The 17,144-nt window shown below is 37.6% G+C and overlaps 1 protein-coding gene across 2 annotated transcripts in view; it reads right to left on the reverse strand.

Annotated features, from left to right (window-relative positions):
- MAMDC2 (MAM domain containing 2) overlaps window positions 1-17,144 on the reverse strand; it is a 155,040-nt gene that overhangs the window by 12,882 nt on the left and 125,014 nt on the right. Inside the window, exons 10-11 of one of the 2 annotated variants that reach the window (XM_020901881.2) lie at window positions 10,126-10,219; window positions 7,996-8,148 (exon numbers count right to left, since the gene is read on the reverse strand). In XM_020901881.2, the coding sequence (XP_020757540.2) occupies window positions 7,996-8,148; window positions 10,126-10,219 (247 nt within the window). The remainder of the gene's footprint in view (window positions 1-7,995; window positions 8,149-10,125; window positions 10,220-17,144) is intronic. The other variant, XM_070480367.1, reaches the window with a different exon arrangement.

The raw sequence follows: 17,144 nt of genomic DNA on the forward strand, positions 1-17,144 counted from the left end.
TGATGACTAGCGATGACATCACTAGTCACTCAGTCATGTCTGACTCTTTGTGACCCCAGGACTGTAGCCCACTAGGCTCCTCTGTCCATGGGTATTCTCCAGGCAAGAATACTAGAGTGGGTTGCTATTTTCTTCTCCAGGGGATCTTCCCAACCCAGGGATCGAACCCAGGTCTCCCGCATCACAGGTGGATTCTTTACTATCTAAGCCATCAGGGAAGCCCAAGCCCTGGTCAAAATAACCTGAGGTCCTGCTAGAGGGGTAAACCTCCAGGATTATCCAACTGAATCTTCCTTGTGTGCGTACAGTGCACTAATCAGTCAGTCTCAACTGGGTGAAGCATTACTCCGGTAATGCTTTCCTCTCATGAGTCTCTGGGTCTTGGGTATCAGTCTGAAGCCATTACCTAAGGTTTCTATCTCCAGAGATCATTGTGTTTAGTACCATGATATATGAAAGGGAAGCTCCTGAACTGTTTGACATGTGTAACTGCTGCTTTTGGATGAGACGGAGAACAGCCAGGGGAACATTAGTATAATTACACCTTTCTGGGGCACAGGCACTAGTCTACTTTTCTTGAGTAACGTTGACCTTTCTTCAGGCTACAGTTTCTGTTTTAAGCCCATACATATATCCCTTTAGGCAATACTGATTTAGACTAATCTAGACCAACATCTATACCTAAAAATAATTGTCCCATATTTGTCAACTGATCAGAATCTGTCTGTCTGATGCCCAGACCAATTATTCCTCTTGATTCCAAATATGTTTTTCTTCTTGACTTGCATGTGACATTTCCTTTTCCCAGAAAAGATCAGAGCTTCATGGAGAGACAGTCGGCCTCACATGTGTTTGGAAAGCAGAGAAAAGCCCTGTGTGTTGACAAGCTTTGCCACATTCCAACTCCAAATGCTGTCTGTCTCAGCAAACAAAAGCTCTCTGGATGGGAGCCAGGCGCCCCAGCGATGAAACCTCAAACTGGCTCATGTGTCCCTGCACATGAAGGATTCCAGTCTGTGAAGGGATTATTAACTGGAGAAAACAAATTACTTTCTTTCTGTGGATCACTGTTTAACATTCAAGATAGGGGTTCCAGTGGGTCTACTGGGAGATCAGGGTCCCATCTGTTCTTTGCTCAGCAACTGTGATGTGTTGAGACACAGCATATTAGTAACTGGGAGCAGTGACGCAGCTGTTCCTCTGGTCTTGCGGCCCTCTCTCACCAGGGCTGGGAAGGAGTGGGAGGCCATGTGGAATGAACAGCTAGCTGCTTCATTAAGCTGGAAGACAATTCTTAACAATCAGGGGGAAAAGATATCAATATTTTGGGAAGAGCAACTGCTAAATATGTCTCTCTCTAAAATTATTGTTCTTTATTATATCTTTTAAATGGTTTTCAAAGCGAGTCATAAATGAGTGGTTATTAACTTATTGGGGACAGAGTTTCAACTTAGGAAAACTTTGAACAGTTCTGAGGTGGTGATGGTTACACAAAAGGTGTATGTACTTAATACCACTGAATTATGTACATAAAAATTACTAAAATGGTAAATTTTATGTTTTGTATATTTTACCACTATTTAAAGCTTGTCATAGAAGTCTTCTCTTGGGTAAGTAGGGTCCAACAATACCAGAAATTAGTGTGATAAGATAAATTATGAAAAAGCTGAGGAGACTGGAGATTTTACTATTCTAGAGCTAATTGCCCTTATAGTTTCAGACTAGTTGAGTAGCATTGTTACATGTCTGGATATCAGCTACCAAAATTCTTAAAAGACAAGGACTTGAATGAGACTGCTATTAAATTTCAGCTATTAATATATAACCAACACATTAAATATGTAGTTTTAATTTTCTTTTGTGTCAATGGAATAATTTATAAGTTAATGCCATTATTTGGTATTTTAATGTATCACTCATCACAAGAAGGTTCATATAAGACTCCTACCTTTATTTAGTAGTGTGTTGGAGAGAATTTAATTGCCAGAAGTACAGAAGATGTAGTGAAACACTGAACAGTACCACAGAAGAAATTGATGGTGTCTCTTTATTTGGAAATTATTTTTTAAAAAAAAGATGAATAGCTACTTTTCTAGGACGTAGCTGTGGGAAAGAGATAGGGAAAACTGGATGATTTTTAATCTATTCACTGGTGGACTCAGCGAGCTAGGAAATGTTACAGTTGAAGGCATTTTCTCACTAAACTGGAGAATTATCTGTTGATTTATTTATTCTACTGTCTTTTGGTCACAAAACCCATGTAAACTCCAGGACAACTAAAACAATTCTTCTTAGAATTCTGACAGTATGGCATCACATTAATAATATAATATTATTATATAAATATAATCATATAATAAAATTATAATAACCAATAAAACCCTTGGAACTTTGTTAAGATTTGTCTTTACTATCTTGTAAAAGAAATAGCATCAGTGTCAAGGAACTTTCTGATTCTGCCAGGATAGAGCTATTCAAATAGATGCTGACAAGAAATGGACAAACAGGTTCTGCAGAGTCCATTTCAGCTCAGTGGAAGTCAAGATTTATCTGTCACAAGTGTTTTTTTTATTTTATCAAACAGGGAGTCAAATGGTTGGGCTCGAATATTGTCTTTGTTGTTGTTCTAGTAGAATGACATGTTCTATTAGATGACTGACAAACACTGGAAATGTTTCCCCAACTTTAGCCACACAAATACCACTATATTTATATTACTTATCCACATACTAGCTGTACTATTATTCATTTGGTATATTTCTTTAAATAGATTTCATTTTTTACTCCTTTGATTTTAAATCCATTATTCAAATAGGAAACTGCATATTAGCATGAAAACAGAAAATAAGCTATAGATTTGGGAAATAATGGTGTTGCTGTACTGATTATATATTTTGCTTTTACATGAATAGTACTATCAAATTAAAAATATTCATCCACTTAACCCTTAAATCACCCAGTGGTACTTGGAAGACACTGGTTTAAGGCCTAGCAAATCTTTTGGTTACTACTACGTTATTTTATTTGTAATTATATGCCATGGTTTTCTATGTATAAAAGCACAAATGACACAAAAGACTGAGTCCAAGAATCCCAGAAATGAACCCCAGATGAACATCAGATTTTGTGAATGAGTCATTAACTACAAAAATAGTAATATCATTTTCATTTTAGTGGAGCTTATATAGTATTAGTTCTTTCAGAAATACAACCTTGGTTAATCATCACAGCAGCCTGAAGAGATTAGCAGGGCATCCGCTGTTATGTGATGCATGACGCGTAATAGGTACTTAGAAAATATGGAGTAAATTCAGATCGTAGAAACTCTGCTCTATGTAACATGACAATTGCTTCCAGTTCTAAGATGTTTCATCTTATAAACATGTAGCTAATGACACTGGTGGCCCTAACAAACATTCGCTTTAAAGGGGTATTTAATTGCTTATACTTTAATTTATGAATGGGTGATTCTTGTTACATTATAATCTGAAAGCCAATATATCAGCCCACATTTGGCCATTAGAGGCCATTGTGTATATTAACCCTCCAAGGCGAAGCTACCCTTTGAGGGTTTAGGCTACACAGTGGCTGTGGGCACTGTGGTCCTGCAGTTAAACTGACAATATTGGTTCACAGACCAGAGAAAATTTAGATACTTTCTGATGGGTTATATTTCAGTGGATGTCTAAAAATACCATCAGTTTGAATATATCCTTTCCAAGAGCAGACACCTTTTTCTGGTATGAAGGGTGATAGGTATGAGATTACGTGGCTGTGTGAAGAACTGTGTTTTCACATGTAAGCTGTCCCAGCTGTTTGAAGTCGTGTGTGGTCTCCTACTGTCATGTGGGCTGGAAAACTCTGGTGAGACAGTGTGGACAGAACATGGACATGAGAGCCCAGCATTCCTGAGATACAGTCCCTGCTCTACCAATCATCGCTGTGTGGCCTTGGAAAGGCATTTCTCCAACCTTCAGTTCTTTCATATGAAAAATGGATACTTTCACTTACAAGTCAGGGTAAGGCTGTGTTATTGACTGAATATTTATTTCCCCTCTTTCCTAATTTATGTGTTGAAATCCTAACTCCCACTATGATGGTAATTGGAGGTATGGTCTTTGGGAGGGGTTAGGTCCTGAGAGCCAAGCTCTCATAGGTGGGACGAGTATCCTTATAAGAGTCCGCAAAGAGCTCACTTGCCTTGTCTGCCACGTAAGGACACAGCAAAAAGACTGCTGGCTATGATCTAGGAAGTGAGCCCTCACCAGACCTCAAATCTGCCAGCACCTTGATCTTGAGCTTCTCAACCCTCAGAACTGTAAGAAATAAATGTCTGCTATTTAAGCCTCTGAGTCTATGGTATTATTGTTATAGCAGCTTAAACTGACCAAGGATATAAAGATCCCAGCACACTGCCTGCACATGGTAAACACTCCATAAATGATCAGTAGATGTTATTATTTCCCTAGAAGAATAACTGTTAAAGTAATTTAACAAACAAGACCAAGATAGAAAACTCCAGCACTATATTATCTGTAGGTAACCTTGGGCACAGCATAGCAAAACTTGCAGCCTTTGCATTGCTATACTTAGGAATAAACAGGTATAACCTGTAAAAGATTTTGTGTGGTTAGAAAATTGAAAGATGTCCCAAGACCCTTTAGGAAGTTTGCATTAAAACAGGTGAAATAAATGATGGAAAAAAGGGAGACCCTAGAAAAATTTACTGAAAAATAATCAGAATGCTCTGTATTGTTCACCAGAGAATCCCATATTCTGTGGTCAAGTATTTTCTGGGAATAAATATTGAACACACTAAGAAGTTTTTACATTACAATTTTTGTTATGAAGTTTCACTCCAGTCAGCTGAAATATTCTTCAAAGTTTTCAGAGAGACAAAGCAAACACAATCATACCATTTTCTTTAAACAAAGCCATACCAAGTAAACTAACATGTGCCCCTACATGTAAATAAAGGAGCAAAATTATGAGTAATGGAATACCTACTGATGTACTTTTGTCAGATTTTCATAAATTTTGTCTTTAGGCAGGAGGGAGAATGTCATCCCCAAGATGATTAAGTTTAAACTCAACCATCCTTTGAAGTACATAAACAGACAAGTAGCTATAGTTATTCTCATTTTCTAGATGACATCACTGAGACCTAGAGATTTTAAGTAACTTTTTCAAGGTCTCATACCTAGTGAGTGGGGAACCTTGACTCCAAAGTTCATGGGTCTGTTATGTCCTGGCTTGGTGATCCTCCCTCACCCTTTTCAGAGACTCCCTCCCTCCACTGCTCGTTATTTTTGTTTTGTCTTCTCTTCCGTGTCCAAGACATTGCACAGACTGTCACCCAGAAAATTCCCCTGTGATACTCTACCACAGCACAACCCTCTTCTCAGATCTGTTGTTACTAGATTTTTTGGTGTCCCTGAAAAATGGAAGAGAAGCTATCAACTCCCTCCCCAGAAAAATGTACATACAGACAACATCATGATTATAAGGGACTCAAACTAAAGCTGATTTATTCTTGATACTTCTCTATCCCTCTCATAATTTAGTTTCTCTCCATTACTACATTTTCTATGGGTCTTACTAATTAAGTGGTTATTCTTATACACACCAGGGAGGGCTTATCGGTTCATTATTCCTTCCAAGGACTTTTTTGAAACTCTGTAGTGTGTAAGGTACAACAGTAAGTCCTGTGGGGATTCATACAGGAATTTGATAGTATTCTGCCCTCATGAGGCTTCCCTCATAGCTCAGTTGGTAAAGAATCTGCCTGTAATGCAGGAGACCCAGGTTTGATTCCTGGGTTGGGAAGATTCTCTGGAGAAGGAAATGGCAACCCACTCCAGTATTCTTGCCTGGAGAATCCCATGGACAGAAGAGACTGGCAGGCTACAGTCCATGGGATCACAAGAGTTGGACACAACTCAGTGACTAAACTACCACCTGCCCTCATTACACTGCCAATCAGAGTTAATGGGGCTAATTTTTTGTTTGCTGATTTATCTCTTTTCACTAGATTCAGTGTTGAATGGCCATGAGGCTGCCACCGCAGCAGCCTCTTGCTACTATGAGAGGAAAGACTGTTTGCGATTGGAGCCAACTCAGAAAAACCAGAGCAGAGAGGTGGAGAGAAGGAGGTCCCAGTGACATGGTTTTATCCTCTACATCAAGCTGTGCCTCAAGTCAGCCCTAAAATGGCATTTTTTTTTTCCTGTTACAAAGAGCAACAAACTATTTCCAACCAAAATAGTCTTAACATATACACATCTTTTGATTATCTTTTTAATTTCATTGTCTTTCTAGATATAGCCTCACACTCTCTTAGAATCTTCTACTCACTGCTGGAAGTAGAAATCTGATCTGCCTTTGAACAAAGGCTGAATCTCTTCAACAGCTACCCTAGCTGATGCAACAGTGTCCCAGAATCTCTGAAGTAACGGGAAGAAAAGAGGTCAGTGGTAGGAACAAACTTCACATCATCTTCTTAGGCAAAGGTGCATTTAGGATCCAAGGCCAAATGGATACTCACTACTCACAGGGATAGTGGCTGGAACCAAGTGTTCTTGAAAAGACCCAAGTCAAAACTGCCAGGAGGGATGCAAGTAGAAAATCTATGTGAGTTGTATCTCTGTAGTATAAGTACTAGGGAGAAAGAGGATAGCCACAGATCATCAGCCAAAATGGTGAGATGCAGAAGAGCCAGTACTTAGATATCTGTCATAACAGAAGGTATCCAAGAAAGAATTTGAAGAAACACTAAACATTTTAGAAGTTATTTTCTTTTAATCCATCTTCCACTCACTCTGGCTGAAGGATCCTGATGATGCTGGGCAGAGGAGGAAGTAAAACAAAGAGAGTTCAAGCACAGACAGTCTTCTCTTTCACCATCTCCAAACTATGAACAAGGCCCATGCTGAGGGAGAGAGGTGATTCGATTGAATGGGAAACAGAAGTCGTTGTTTGAATTGGACATCTTAACACACCTGAATGTGTGACTGCTCCACTACCTCAACAGGACAGGGAAACTGTGGGATCTGCCAGGGGTGGGAAAGGGAGACTTCTCTAGGGTATGTTTGAATAGAGTGTTGGAAAGAAAAGACAATCAAGACAATTCCTGATTGCACCCCACCAAGTTTAGCCAATACGGCCAATATTTTTTGTTGTATTGCTGCTGTGTGGTGTTATACCCTAGGCTTATTTTTGAGGCAGACCATAAGAAACAGCACTATGCCACTCTCTGTAAGGACCCTTCAGGAAATATCTCTTTAATATTAATATCAGGGATAGTTCTGCGTTGCTGGACCAAATGATGTGCTTTTATCCAACTGGTGTTCCTAGAGAAATTGAGACCCTCAGAGGAAAAGGTCTATTCTTCAAGGAGTATTTTATCATGGACATTGTTTGCAACTGCTGACACATGGTGATAATAAGAAATAGAACAACTCTTAGTCTGGTTTAGTGTAGTTCACACATTTCCTACAGAAAAATGCACTGCTTTATTGCCTCCATCCCTTGGTGGACTGCTTCATCTGTTTCTATCCTAAGAACACAGTAAATCATGTTTTCCAGATGACTTTTCCATCTTTTTTAGCTTCTGGAAACTGAGGACTCACACTGATACATCTTCCCTGTCTGCCAGATATTTCTATACTAGGCCTCAGTCCTGGGCTTCATTTTAGACCACTATTTTATTTTTTTCATTTTTGCCCATCTCTCTTTTATTTTTAAACCTTACTTCTAGTTATCTCTGTGTGCATATCTTTGTAAGCTCATTAAACCCTTTTTGCATCTAGATAATGAGCAATATAATAAACAGAAAGATTTTAAATGCACATACTGAATTACCTATCCCACGTGTGTAATATCCCACATGCAGTTCACTCTAGACACCTTAATTTTCACATATCGGAATGCAGTAAACAATCCCTAGAAAGCTCTTTCGGGTTTCCTTAGGAAACAGCACCATGTGGCATAACTCACCTACCCCAGTAGTGTGATCTCCCTTTGGTCCGGTGTAGGAGGTGGGAGTTTCTCCCCTCCTCCTTTGCCAGCTGCTCCGATTTCTTCTCTCCTGAGTAAATATACATTCATCTTGTTCAAAAGTACACTCTCCTGGTGGAGGCAGGAGCTTCTCTGCAAGGAAACAGCAGGTGTTGTGACTGCTGAGGCTCTTTCAATGAATATATATTCCAAGGCTCACTGGAAACCCACACTAATGTGTGGTCATCATCTGGCCACATGCCCCACATAGAGAGGCAACCCACCCACCAGCACTCCCTCTAAGCCAAGCTCTTGCCTCTGGCTAGAGTCTGGACTTCACCCTGGTTCTGCCATAGAGGCAGAGAACAGTCAGAAATCTAGATCCAAAAGTATTGGAATACTTTGAGAAAGAAACCTTCTCTGACTTGTGAATTTATTGTATGAATGAGATTATAAAACTCTCTGACAATTGGAGGTATATTGGCTTTACGGAAACATAAAAAGAATAAAATTGCAAGTAGGAGGTTTCTTCAGAAATCCAGAATGAGTGAAGGAAATCCTCAGAGTAAAGCTATAGTCGCTTTGGAAGAGGGAGAGAATGTAAAAGAATTAAATGTGATTTTGGAGACATAGCTTAATACATGTGGAGCACGTTACTGAATTTTTCTGTGCCTCGTCATTCTTATTTGTAATGTGGGAATATTAATGGTATCCACTTCAGGGGGTTGTGAGGATTAAATGAGATGATGTATGTAAAACGTTTAGAACATGAAGTTCTCAGTAAATATTAGCTAAATAAATATTAAAACTTGGTGTTTTTCTACCTGGAGGCTTTTTTCCATTTCCAAAAACAAACGTTTCTGTCTTTGGGTGTTATCTTCAATAGCTTTAATAATGATTATATTAGAGTGGTGCCACCTCCCAACTTCTTGGGAACTTCTTTGGCTGAACTTGGTTGTACCTTCCTACATCTAGATTCTCCAATAAACAACCCATCTTTTCCTTCTCTAGCATGATAATTGTTTTACTTCATTTTATTTTACACACACTACAAGTTAATGAAGGTTCATTCTCTTTTCTATGCCTTGAGTTTAGAGATTTTTATCTTGTTTTATGTTGTCCTTGTAGTGCCACATAAATCAAAGGACTACAAACAGTCTTTTAATTAAATAAACATGGAGATTATTCTCCAGTGCCAAATAGATACCACAATATGCCTGCTTGTTAAAGAAATGGATACCTCGTGACTTAGGATGCAGTGGTAATTAATAGATAGATGCCAATGATCTGGGTTGAGGTATGCATAATTTTCTCATTAGATATAATGTCCAAAACATAGCCATAATATTTTTCACTATCATCAATGCTTGGTCCATTGTTTCATTGTCATTTAATCCACTCAGAAAACATTTATTTTATTATGATTTAGAAATTATATGCTTAGCCTAGTATATGTATATGTACAATTTCATCAATATAGCTTGAAAATCTGCATTCAAGTAAGGCAACAACAGTAATCATAACAAGAGTAATTATCAAAGACGGTATCTGTTTTTAAAGCACTGCTTTGTGCCAGGTCCAAAGATAGGGAGTTTATATGTGTTATCCTCACTACTCAAGTAGGTATTACCACCTCTCTTATAGATGAGAATATAGGGGTCAAGTCATGTGCAAAGTCATACATTGCATTTAAGTCATCACTTCTAAATGAGAGAGGCACTTCTGGCAAGAAAAGCAAAGGACAGACCGCTGCTGCTGCTAAGTCGCTTCAGTCATGTCCAACTCTGTGCGACACCATAGACGGCAGCCCACCAGGCTCCCCCATCCCTGGGATTCTCCAGGCAAGAAAACTGGAGTGGGTTGCCATTTCCTTCTCCAATGCATGAAAGTGAAAAGTGAAAGTGAAGTTGCTCAGTCGTGTCTGACTCCTAGCAACCCCAAGGACCACAGCCTACCAGGCTCCTCTGTCCATGGGATTTTCCAGGCAAGAGTACTGGAGTGGGGTGCCATTGCCTTCTCTGAAAGGACAGACTAGGAGAGATTAAATCTATGTGGTATATTATTAGACAAACAGGAGATGCCATGAATTGGCCAGGGAGACAGAGAAAGCTGAAATGACAGTCATCTTACCTGGAGACAAGCAGCTTCCCAACTCTATTGTAATGTCATCCAAGGCTACTAGACCACAGTCCCACAAACTTTTGCATAGGCTCATGAAAACCACCTGCAATGATGAAAAATAAAACTATGAGTTCAGTTAACTGAAAATTGGAAACTCTTACATCCTGGGATGTCCATAGCACAATAGGAATACAGAAGCAAACTACAGGCATGTCTTCATTGTCTGTAAACTACAGACATAATGGCGTGAGTAATGGTTAACCATTTATATATGACCCGGGAATCACTTCTTATTTTTTTCAGCAAAGTCAAGCTCGCAATGATATAGTGTATATACTAATGCTGAAATTAGTTTGCATTCTTTAAAGAACTGAGAGAGGAAAGCAAGAGGTTAACTGGGTGACAGAGGAAAACCTGTCAGCTTTTAAATATTTTCCCCCAAATAGTCCACAAAGTGCATACAGGGTTGATGGCAAGTCAAGCATTTTTACAAACATTTCTAGTGCAAACACTATTGATTTTTTAGAAATGACTTTCTTACAACGTGGTTCATTCATCTGGTTAATGAAGTCTCAGTGATTCGCCACCTGAAGACTCAAGTTCCATTTCCAAAGTAAAGATATACATCCCTGAGTGTTATCACTAATAAAAGCCCTAAATGCAGTTATTTTATCAAGTCAAATATTTTGCATGTGAAGGAAAAATAAATCTCTACAACAAATTATTAAGTTCATTGTGCCAAAAAGAAAGATAAGTCTTGGATTTCTTAACACAATTTAAAAGTCTCCTTTTCATATATAGGATGAGCAAAGAGCACTTTTCAAAACATTTTTGTTAGATTTTCACTGCACTTTGCAGTGTACAAAGTTGCTTCACATGTATAACCTGACGTTTAATGAGCACAAAGTCTCTAGTCCACGTTCAGTCCCTCAAATACAAATCTTAATTAAAAAAGAGATACAACAAAAGAGCAACCCAAATTATAAGCAGTGAGAACATTTGATTTTTTTAGGTTCTTAAACCTAAAAATCCTAAAAATTTTTTTAGGTTCTTAAACCGTTTTTAGGTTCAGGATGCAATGTCTTCAATTTACCTGTGTTATTAGTAGGATCCCTTTGGTCTTTGATGATCAGAGCCACCAGAATATAGAATTTATTTAAAAAGAGGCTGAAAAAGTCACATGATAATTTATCACTAGGCAAAATATAAAATGTCTTAGCCCAATATCTTCAGAATAACTAATTATAAGATGTGTGAAAGTTTACTGAACTGGATTCATATTACTATAAATTATAAGAAAAAGACAGTTTAGAGATGTAATACAAAACTCTGTGTGTGTGTTAGTAGCTCAGTCATATCTGACTCTTTTCAACCCCATGAACTGTAGCCTGCCACACTCCTCGGTCCATGAAATTCTCCAGGCAAGAATACTGGAGTTGGTTGTCATTCCTTTCTCCAGGAGATCTTCCTGACCCAGGGATTGAAGCTGGGTCTTCCGCATTGCAGGCAGACTTTTTACCATCTGAGCCACCAGGGAAGCCCTAATATATAACCATATGTGTCAATATTTACAAGGAACAAACTAAAAGGGGTATTTCGGTTTTTTCATTTAACTTTTGTTCATTTTCTTATCTTTATAGATTCTAGAGTTGATCTGACTATGTAAAATATATTACTTGCAGGATTTATACATAGGAGCTTATTCTCCATTTACAAAGCAGAGGTCTATGTCATCAGCCCTGAGTGCAACTCCATTTTTATCAGTAATTTTTCTTGTTCTATGGGAAGGAATAGTAATCTGCCTTGTAATTTACTGAGTTAATTGTGCTGCAGATAAAAATCTTGGCTTTCTTTTCCTTTGGCAGCTTTAAAGTCTATTTTTGACATGAATAGTGAAAAAGCACTTTTTCAAAAAGATTCTGTGGTACTGAAATGATTCACCATGTAAATTATTACCTAAATAAGACTCAAACATATGGCAAGTAAACATATCCTAGAGAGGAAAAATGTTATCATGCTTTCACATGTTTACTACACCATTATTTTATAATGACCATAAAACCAAGCAAGCAAGTAAGCAAACAACCCAAGATTTCAAAAACCAAAGAAATACACAAATCATGGTGCTGCAATCTAAAAAACAGGCCATTATTAACTCTGATGATTTGCAAATATTATTTAGTAGTAGAGAATCTATTCCTCTCATAATGTTAAGTGATGAAAGCCGGTGATTATAAAATTAAAATGAGATAAATTACATCTAACTCATCTAAAAATACATAGGAAAAAAACCTTGAAAATTTACTAAATATATAACACTTTTATTAGGTTTGAGAAATTGTGGGTATTGAATAGAATTTTCTTTTAGTTTCTAAACATTCTTTAATTTTGTTATATTTATAATTGAGGAAAAAGAAGGAATCAAGATGTCTATAATTAAGTTGTGGAATAATGGGCTACTGTTTTTCAGATTGGCATTATTTATTATAGTAGCTATGAGGACACGTGGCTATTGAAATTAAAATTAAGTAAAATTAAAAAATTTCTTTCCTTAGGTGTACTAACCACATTTCAAGTACCCAATAGCCACATATAACCAGTGATCAAGTGAGTTGGTCATAGCAGATTTGTAACATTTCCTCATTGCAGAAAGTTCCACTGGATAGTGCTTCCTTTTGAACATTCCAAACAAATTTGTGAACTGTCACAGTGGTTGAAGTGAAATGTTAAAGATATTCTGGACAACAGCAGGCCACTAGGTTATTACTATCTTAGAACTCTTTCCACACTTAGAGTACTGGCCAGACCACTTGTTGTTCTGTCTGATGTCTGACGAAAGATTCAGTCTGCTACATACCATATTCAAACTATAGCCTCAAAGCACAGATCTGTTTGGCAGCTGTCTATCAGCATTCCAACACACAAAAGAAACCTGACAAGATTACTTGTTTGCTGTAACACATTGGATTTCCACCCTGCTATTAACAGCGATGATAATGTCAGTTCCTATTTTTGTGCTGCCATCTTTCATTTTGAAGGCTACTTGAGGTGGAGAGGTTATTTTGGGGTAGTTGATGACTGGGTAAGCTGATGACTGGGTCTGGCCGACATAGACAAAGAGAAAGTCAAACATTTTGGTCTGTTCTTAAGAACTCTGTCCTGGGTCCTGTTAAGAATGTGACAAGAAAAAAATTCCCCATAGTCTAAATTCTTAAGGGGACTGAACTCTTGTTTAATTACAGATCTTTAAAAAAAAAAAAAAGTGTTTATTTCATTTTAGGCAGCATTTCAAAGCAAACAATACCTCTAAAGAATGGGAAAAAGATCTCAGGCAACTCAAATGTATACTAGTATCTATTTGAAAGAGAAGAGGGATGAAGTAAACTGCCGTCCCTTAGACAGATCTTCTTGATTTTATGCAAACCTCTTAAAAGTTAGGGGAAAATTAGATTTGTGTAAATCAGTTTGTTTTAGTGTACTAAAGGTTCTACTACTTTTGGACTAGTGTTACATTAAAATTTTTGTTTTGATAGAGAATATTAATTATTGAAAAAACTTGGCTAGACTAATTTTGGAAGGCAAATAGGCAGTGAATGGAGAGCTATAAACACACATTTGCAAACAAATCATTTTAAATATAATCAAGTAAGGTTAAAAAACACGAATTAACTTACTTTTTATCATACTAAAAATAGACATTATAGATGCTCATTTATCTACAGTAAGGTATTCCAATCTTAGCACTACTGATGTTTTGGGTCAGATAATTTTTTGTTGTGAGGGATGCCCTGTGCATTGCAGGATGTTAAACATTCCTGGTCTCTACTCACTAGATACCAGTATCACTCCCCAAGTCATAACAATAAAAAAATGTCTCCAGACATTTCCAAATGCCCCTTTGGGAATGGGAGGCCAGGGAAAAATTTTGTCTGGCTAAGAACCACTGGTTAAGGGTAGTAGAAAACTGTGTGGATTAATTATCAAGTCCCATTTGCTAAATTCCTATTAGGCATAGTCCCTATGTGAGGCACTTTCAGATCTGTTACCTCCTTTTGGATTCTCAGTTTCAACCTGTTCATTCTCCCCAGTCAGTTGTTTATATTTTAAAAGTGGACTAGATTGAATTAGTTTGCTCTTCCTCACAGCATCAGGTGGTAGTTCTAATGAGCATGAAATATCCTTAAGCCCTAGAAACAAAAGGCAAAGGAACAAAACATCAAGGGAGATGAACTAACTCTCCAGCTGAATAATCATCATCGAGCCGATCAGGGCTTCACTGTTTCAATTTCCTGTTTCAGAAAAATTCAAATTGTCAAAGGGGAATAGAATCTCTTCTTTGTTTTCACTTGTCTTCCTTTCAAAAAAGAAAGATCTACTTCCTCAAAGTAATATAATGACAGGGAACAGATCTGAAGGGTTAGGGTAACTGAGCAAACTTTCCTCATACTATACAAATTATAATCCTCTTTTAAAGTTACCTTTTTTCCCCCCCAAGGAGTGGGAACAGTGGGGTGGAGGGAGTCTGTAGAGACATCCAGCTACAAGGCTGCCTTAGTCAGAGGGGCTAGAATGCTGCTAAATCAGTAAAAGTCCAGAGAAGTTCCTGGTTAAAGCATGAGGGAAAGAAAAAGTAGAGAAACAGCTAAGTCAGGAACTTATTTTCTCAAACCAAATCAAGCTGGATTTTTAAAAAATAATTAGGGGTACTAATTTTAACTTTATTAAGTGTCATAGTTTAAGTGATACCCAACACAATGAATAGGATTTTGCTGAGGGAGGGAAGAAATGAAGGTTTGTAGGGAACTGTGGAATATATAACCACAAACTTTTGTTGTGTAGTTTAAAAAATATGGTTAGTGTTAAAAGACTGAACATTAGCTGAATTGACTGGTTTTTCACTGTCTTTTAAAGTACCAGGTTGGCCAAAAAGTTTGTTTGGGATTTTCCATTGGAAAATCCTCAATGAACTTGTTGGCCAACCCAATAGTTTCACGGCCTTCTGGAGATACATGGTTGGCCAGATTGCTGGGTTAATCCACCACCTACTTTACCAATTGAAGAGCCCAAATTGGGCCTATAATGAGAATGTAAATGATAGTTTCCAGAAATGGCCTCCTATCTTCACATAGAAACATTTCAATCCTATGCCAACAGTACCATAAAATATTCAAGTTCTCAAAACAAACTTTGGTTGTCATAAGTGGCAGACCTCAATAATTTACCAGAGGGTTTGATTCTGGGTTAAATTTAACTTCTCTTCTGATGAAGTTTGAAGTCTTTTGGAATCACTTGCACAGATAAATGTGGAAATGGTGACTACAGAGTTGGTAGAATAATTATTCACTAAATTACTATAATCTAGTCAGTGAAGTTCTAGAGCCCTTCATTAAGATGGTATTGACACAACTGCAGGATATACTATACTGTATAATGCAACTGCATTCATTTAACAGTTTGACAATAAGTTGTGAGAGAATTTAAAACATAAAAAATAACAAAGCAAAACAAAAATTCTGACATTAGACACTTGGCTAAAAGGATGGAATTTATACAGATCCCTAAGGACAGACTGAGCGGAGCTTTATCTAGAAAAATGAGTGTAAGACTTTAATATTTTTAGAATCCGAGCCATGTTTGGGGAAATAGTTGCTGAACTGTAATAGCATGCCTCCTGCAGATGCTATATTTGGTCTTCAGATCCCACAAAAGGCAGAATGACCATATGTTTTTAAATAAGTCTTTAGCTGACCAACCCTTTTTCTTAAAAGATCCATCTGGTTTTGGTTTTTTCTTTTTTAAAAGACCCATATGATTTAATTCTGCTCTTGGCTTTCACAAGCAACAAAGGTTGAGCAGCTTCCAGCTTTACCCAGCATGAGCCCTGCTCCTGCTTCCCCGTTCTAGGCTAGAGGGCGCCCTGTGGTAGATTTGCAGACCTGCAGCCAAAGATGTTCACGGCTGTTTGGGTGATAAACACCCACATAATTCAGTTCATTGATTTTAGAAATCGACATTATTTCAAATCATTTGGTCACAGAAAAGGGACCTCAGAATCAGATGTTTTTTTAGAATGAGGAAAAGAGAGACCCTGTGATATGAGCTCAAGGCCATACAATAGCCAGCTGTAGACCTAAGCATGAAATATCATACTCTGAATGTCTGACACAGCATATTTCATTATACCAATCAGCTCATTTTCTCCTTTTCACTTTAGGTATTTTAAAATATGATTATGAAAGGCTTGAAACTCCCCATTTAACAGCATAATTAATAGCAGTGGACAAATACGTGTCTGACCAGCATTTAGAACTAGCTTCCTGTCATTTTGCCTTATGTATGTTATAAACAGTTTTTGGTTACCTGGTGCCAGAACCTGAATCTTACATCAGTTGGGACTAAAATTCATGGCTGGTAATTGCTGAAACCTCTCCTTTCCGCAGGAGGTGCTCCCTCACCTCAGGGATATCCTTCTCTCTCTTAGCTGATGACCTTATATTTGCTCCACGTGGAAAATTTACTCCACATGGAAAAAAAATGAGGAAAAAAATGCCCTCAACTCCCCACATCTACTCCTTCAATCTTATCTTCATTTGCATTCATTTTCATTTCCTTTCCTTTGTTTTGGAAGCAAGGTCTATCTGAATACAAAGTTCATGTTCCTCTTTTTCTGGGACATAAATCTTGTACAATCCTGACAACTAGTATTGGGAGTCTAAATGGAAAATAAACATGAAAAGCCTTTGAAAAAATGAACATCAGACAAAGGTGAGATGGTATCATTTTTAGTGTTTTAAGGGCTAATTCCACACCAAAGTAATGAGGACATAATTACACATAATATTCCTATAAACCTTTCATCATCAGTAAAGGAAATAGGTGTGAATGCCTTCCTTAACATACAATGTGGTTTATCTCCGGTCAACGTTCCTTAGGGAGGACCTCTAGTTAAACACTTCCCTGACCAACATAATGTAAGGACCAATTTATTTATTATGGATGGAGATCAAAATACAGACCTATTGTGACTA

Source organism: Odocoileus virginianus, chromosome 18 (genome assembly GCF_023699985.2).
Source record: "Odocoileus virginianus isolate 20LAN1187 ecotype Illinois chromosome 18, Ovbor_1.2, whole genome shotgun sequence".
In the NCBI taxonomy this organism is placed as follows: domain Eukaryota; kingdom Metazoa; phylum Chordata; class Mammalia; order Artiodactyla; family Cervidae; genus Odocoileus; species Odocoileus virginianus.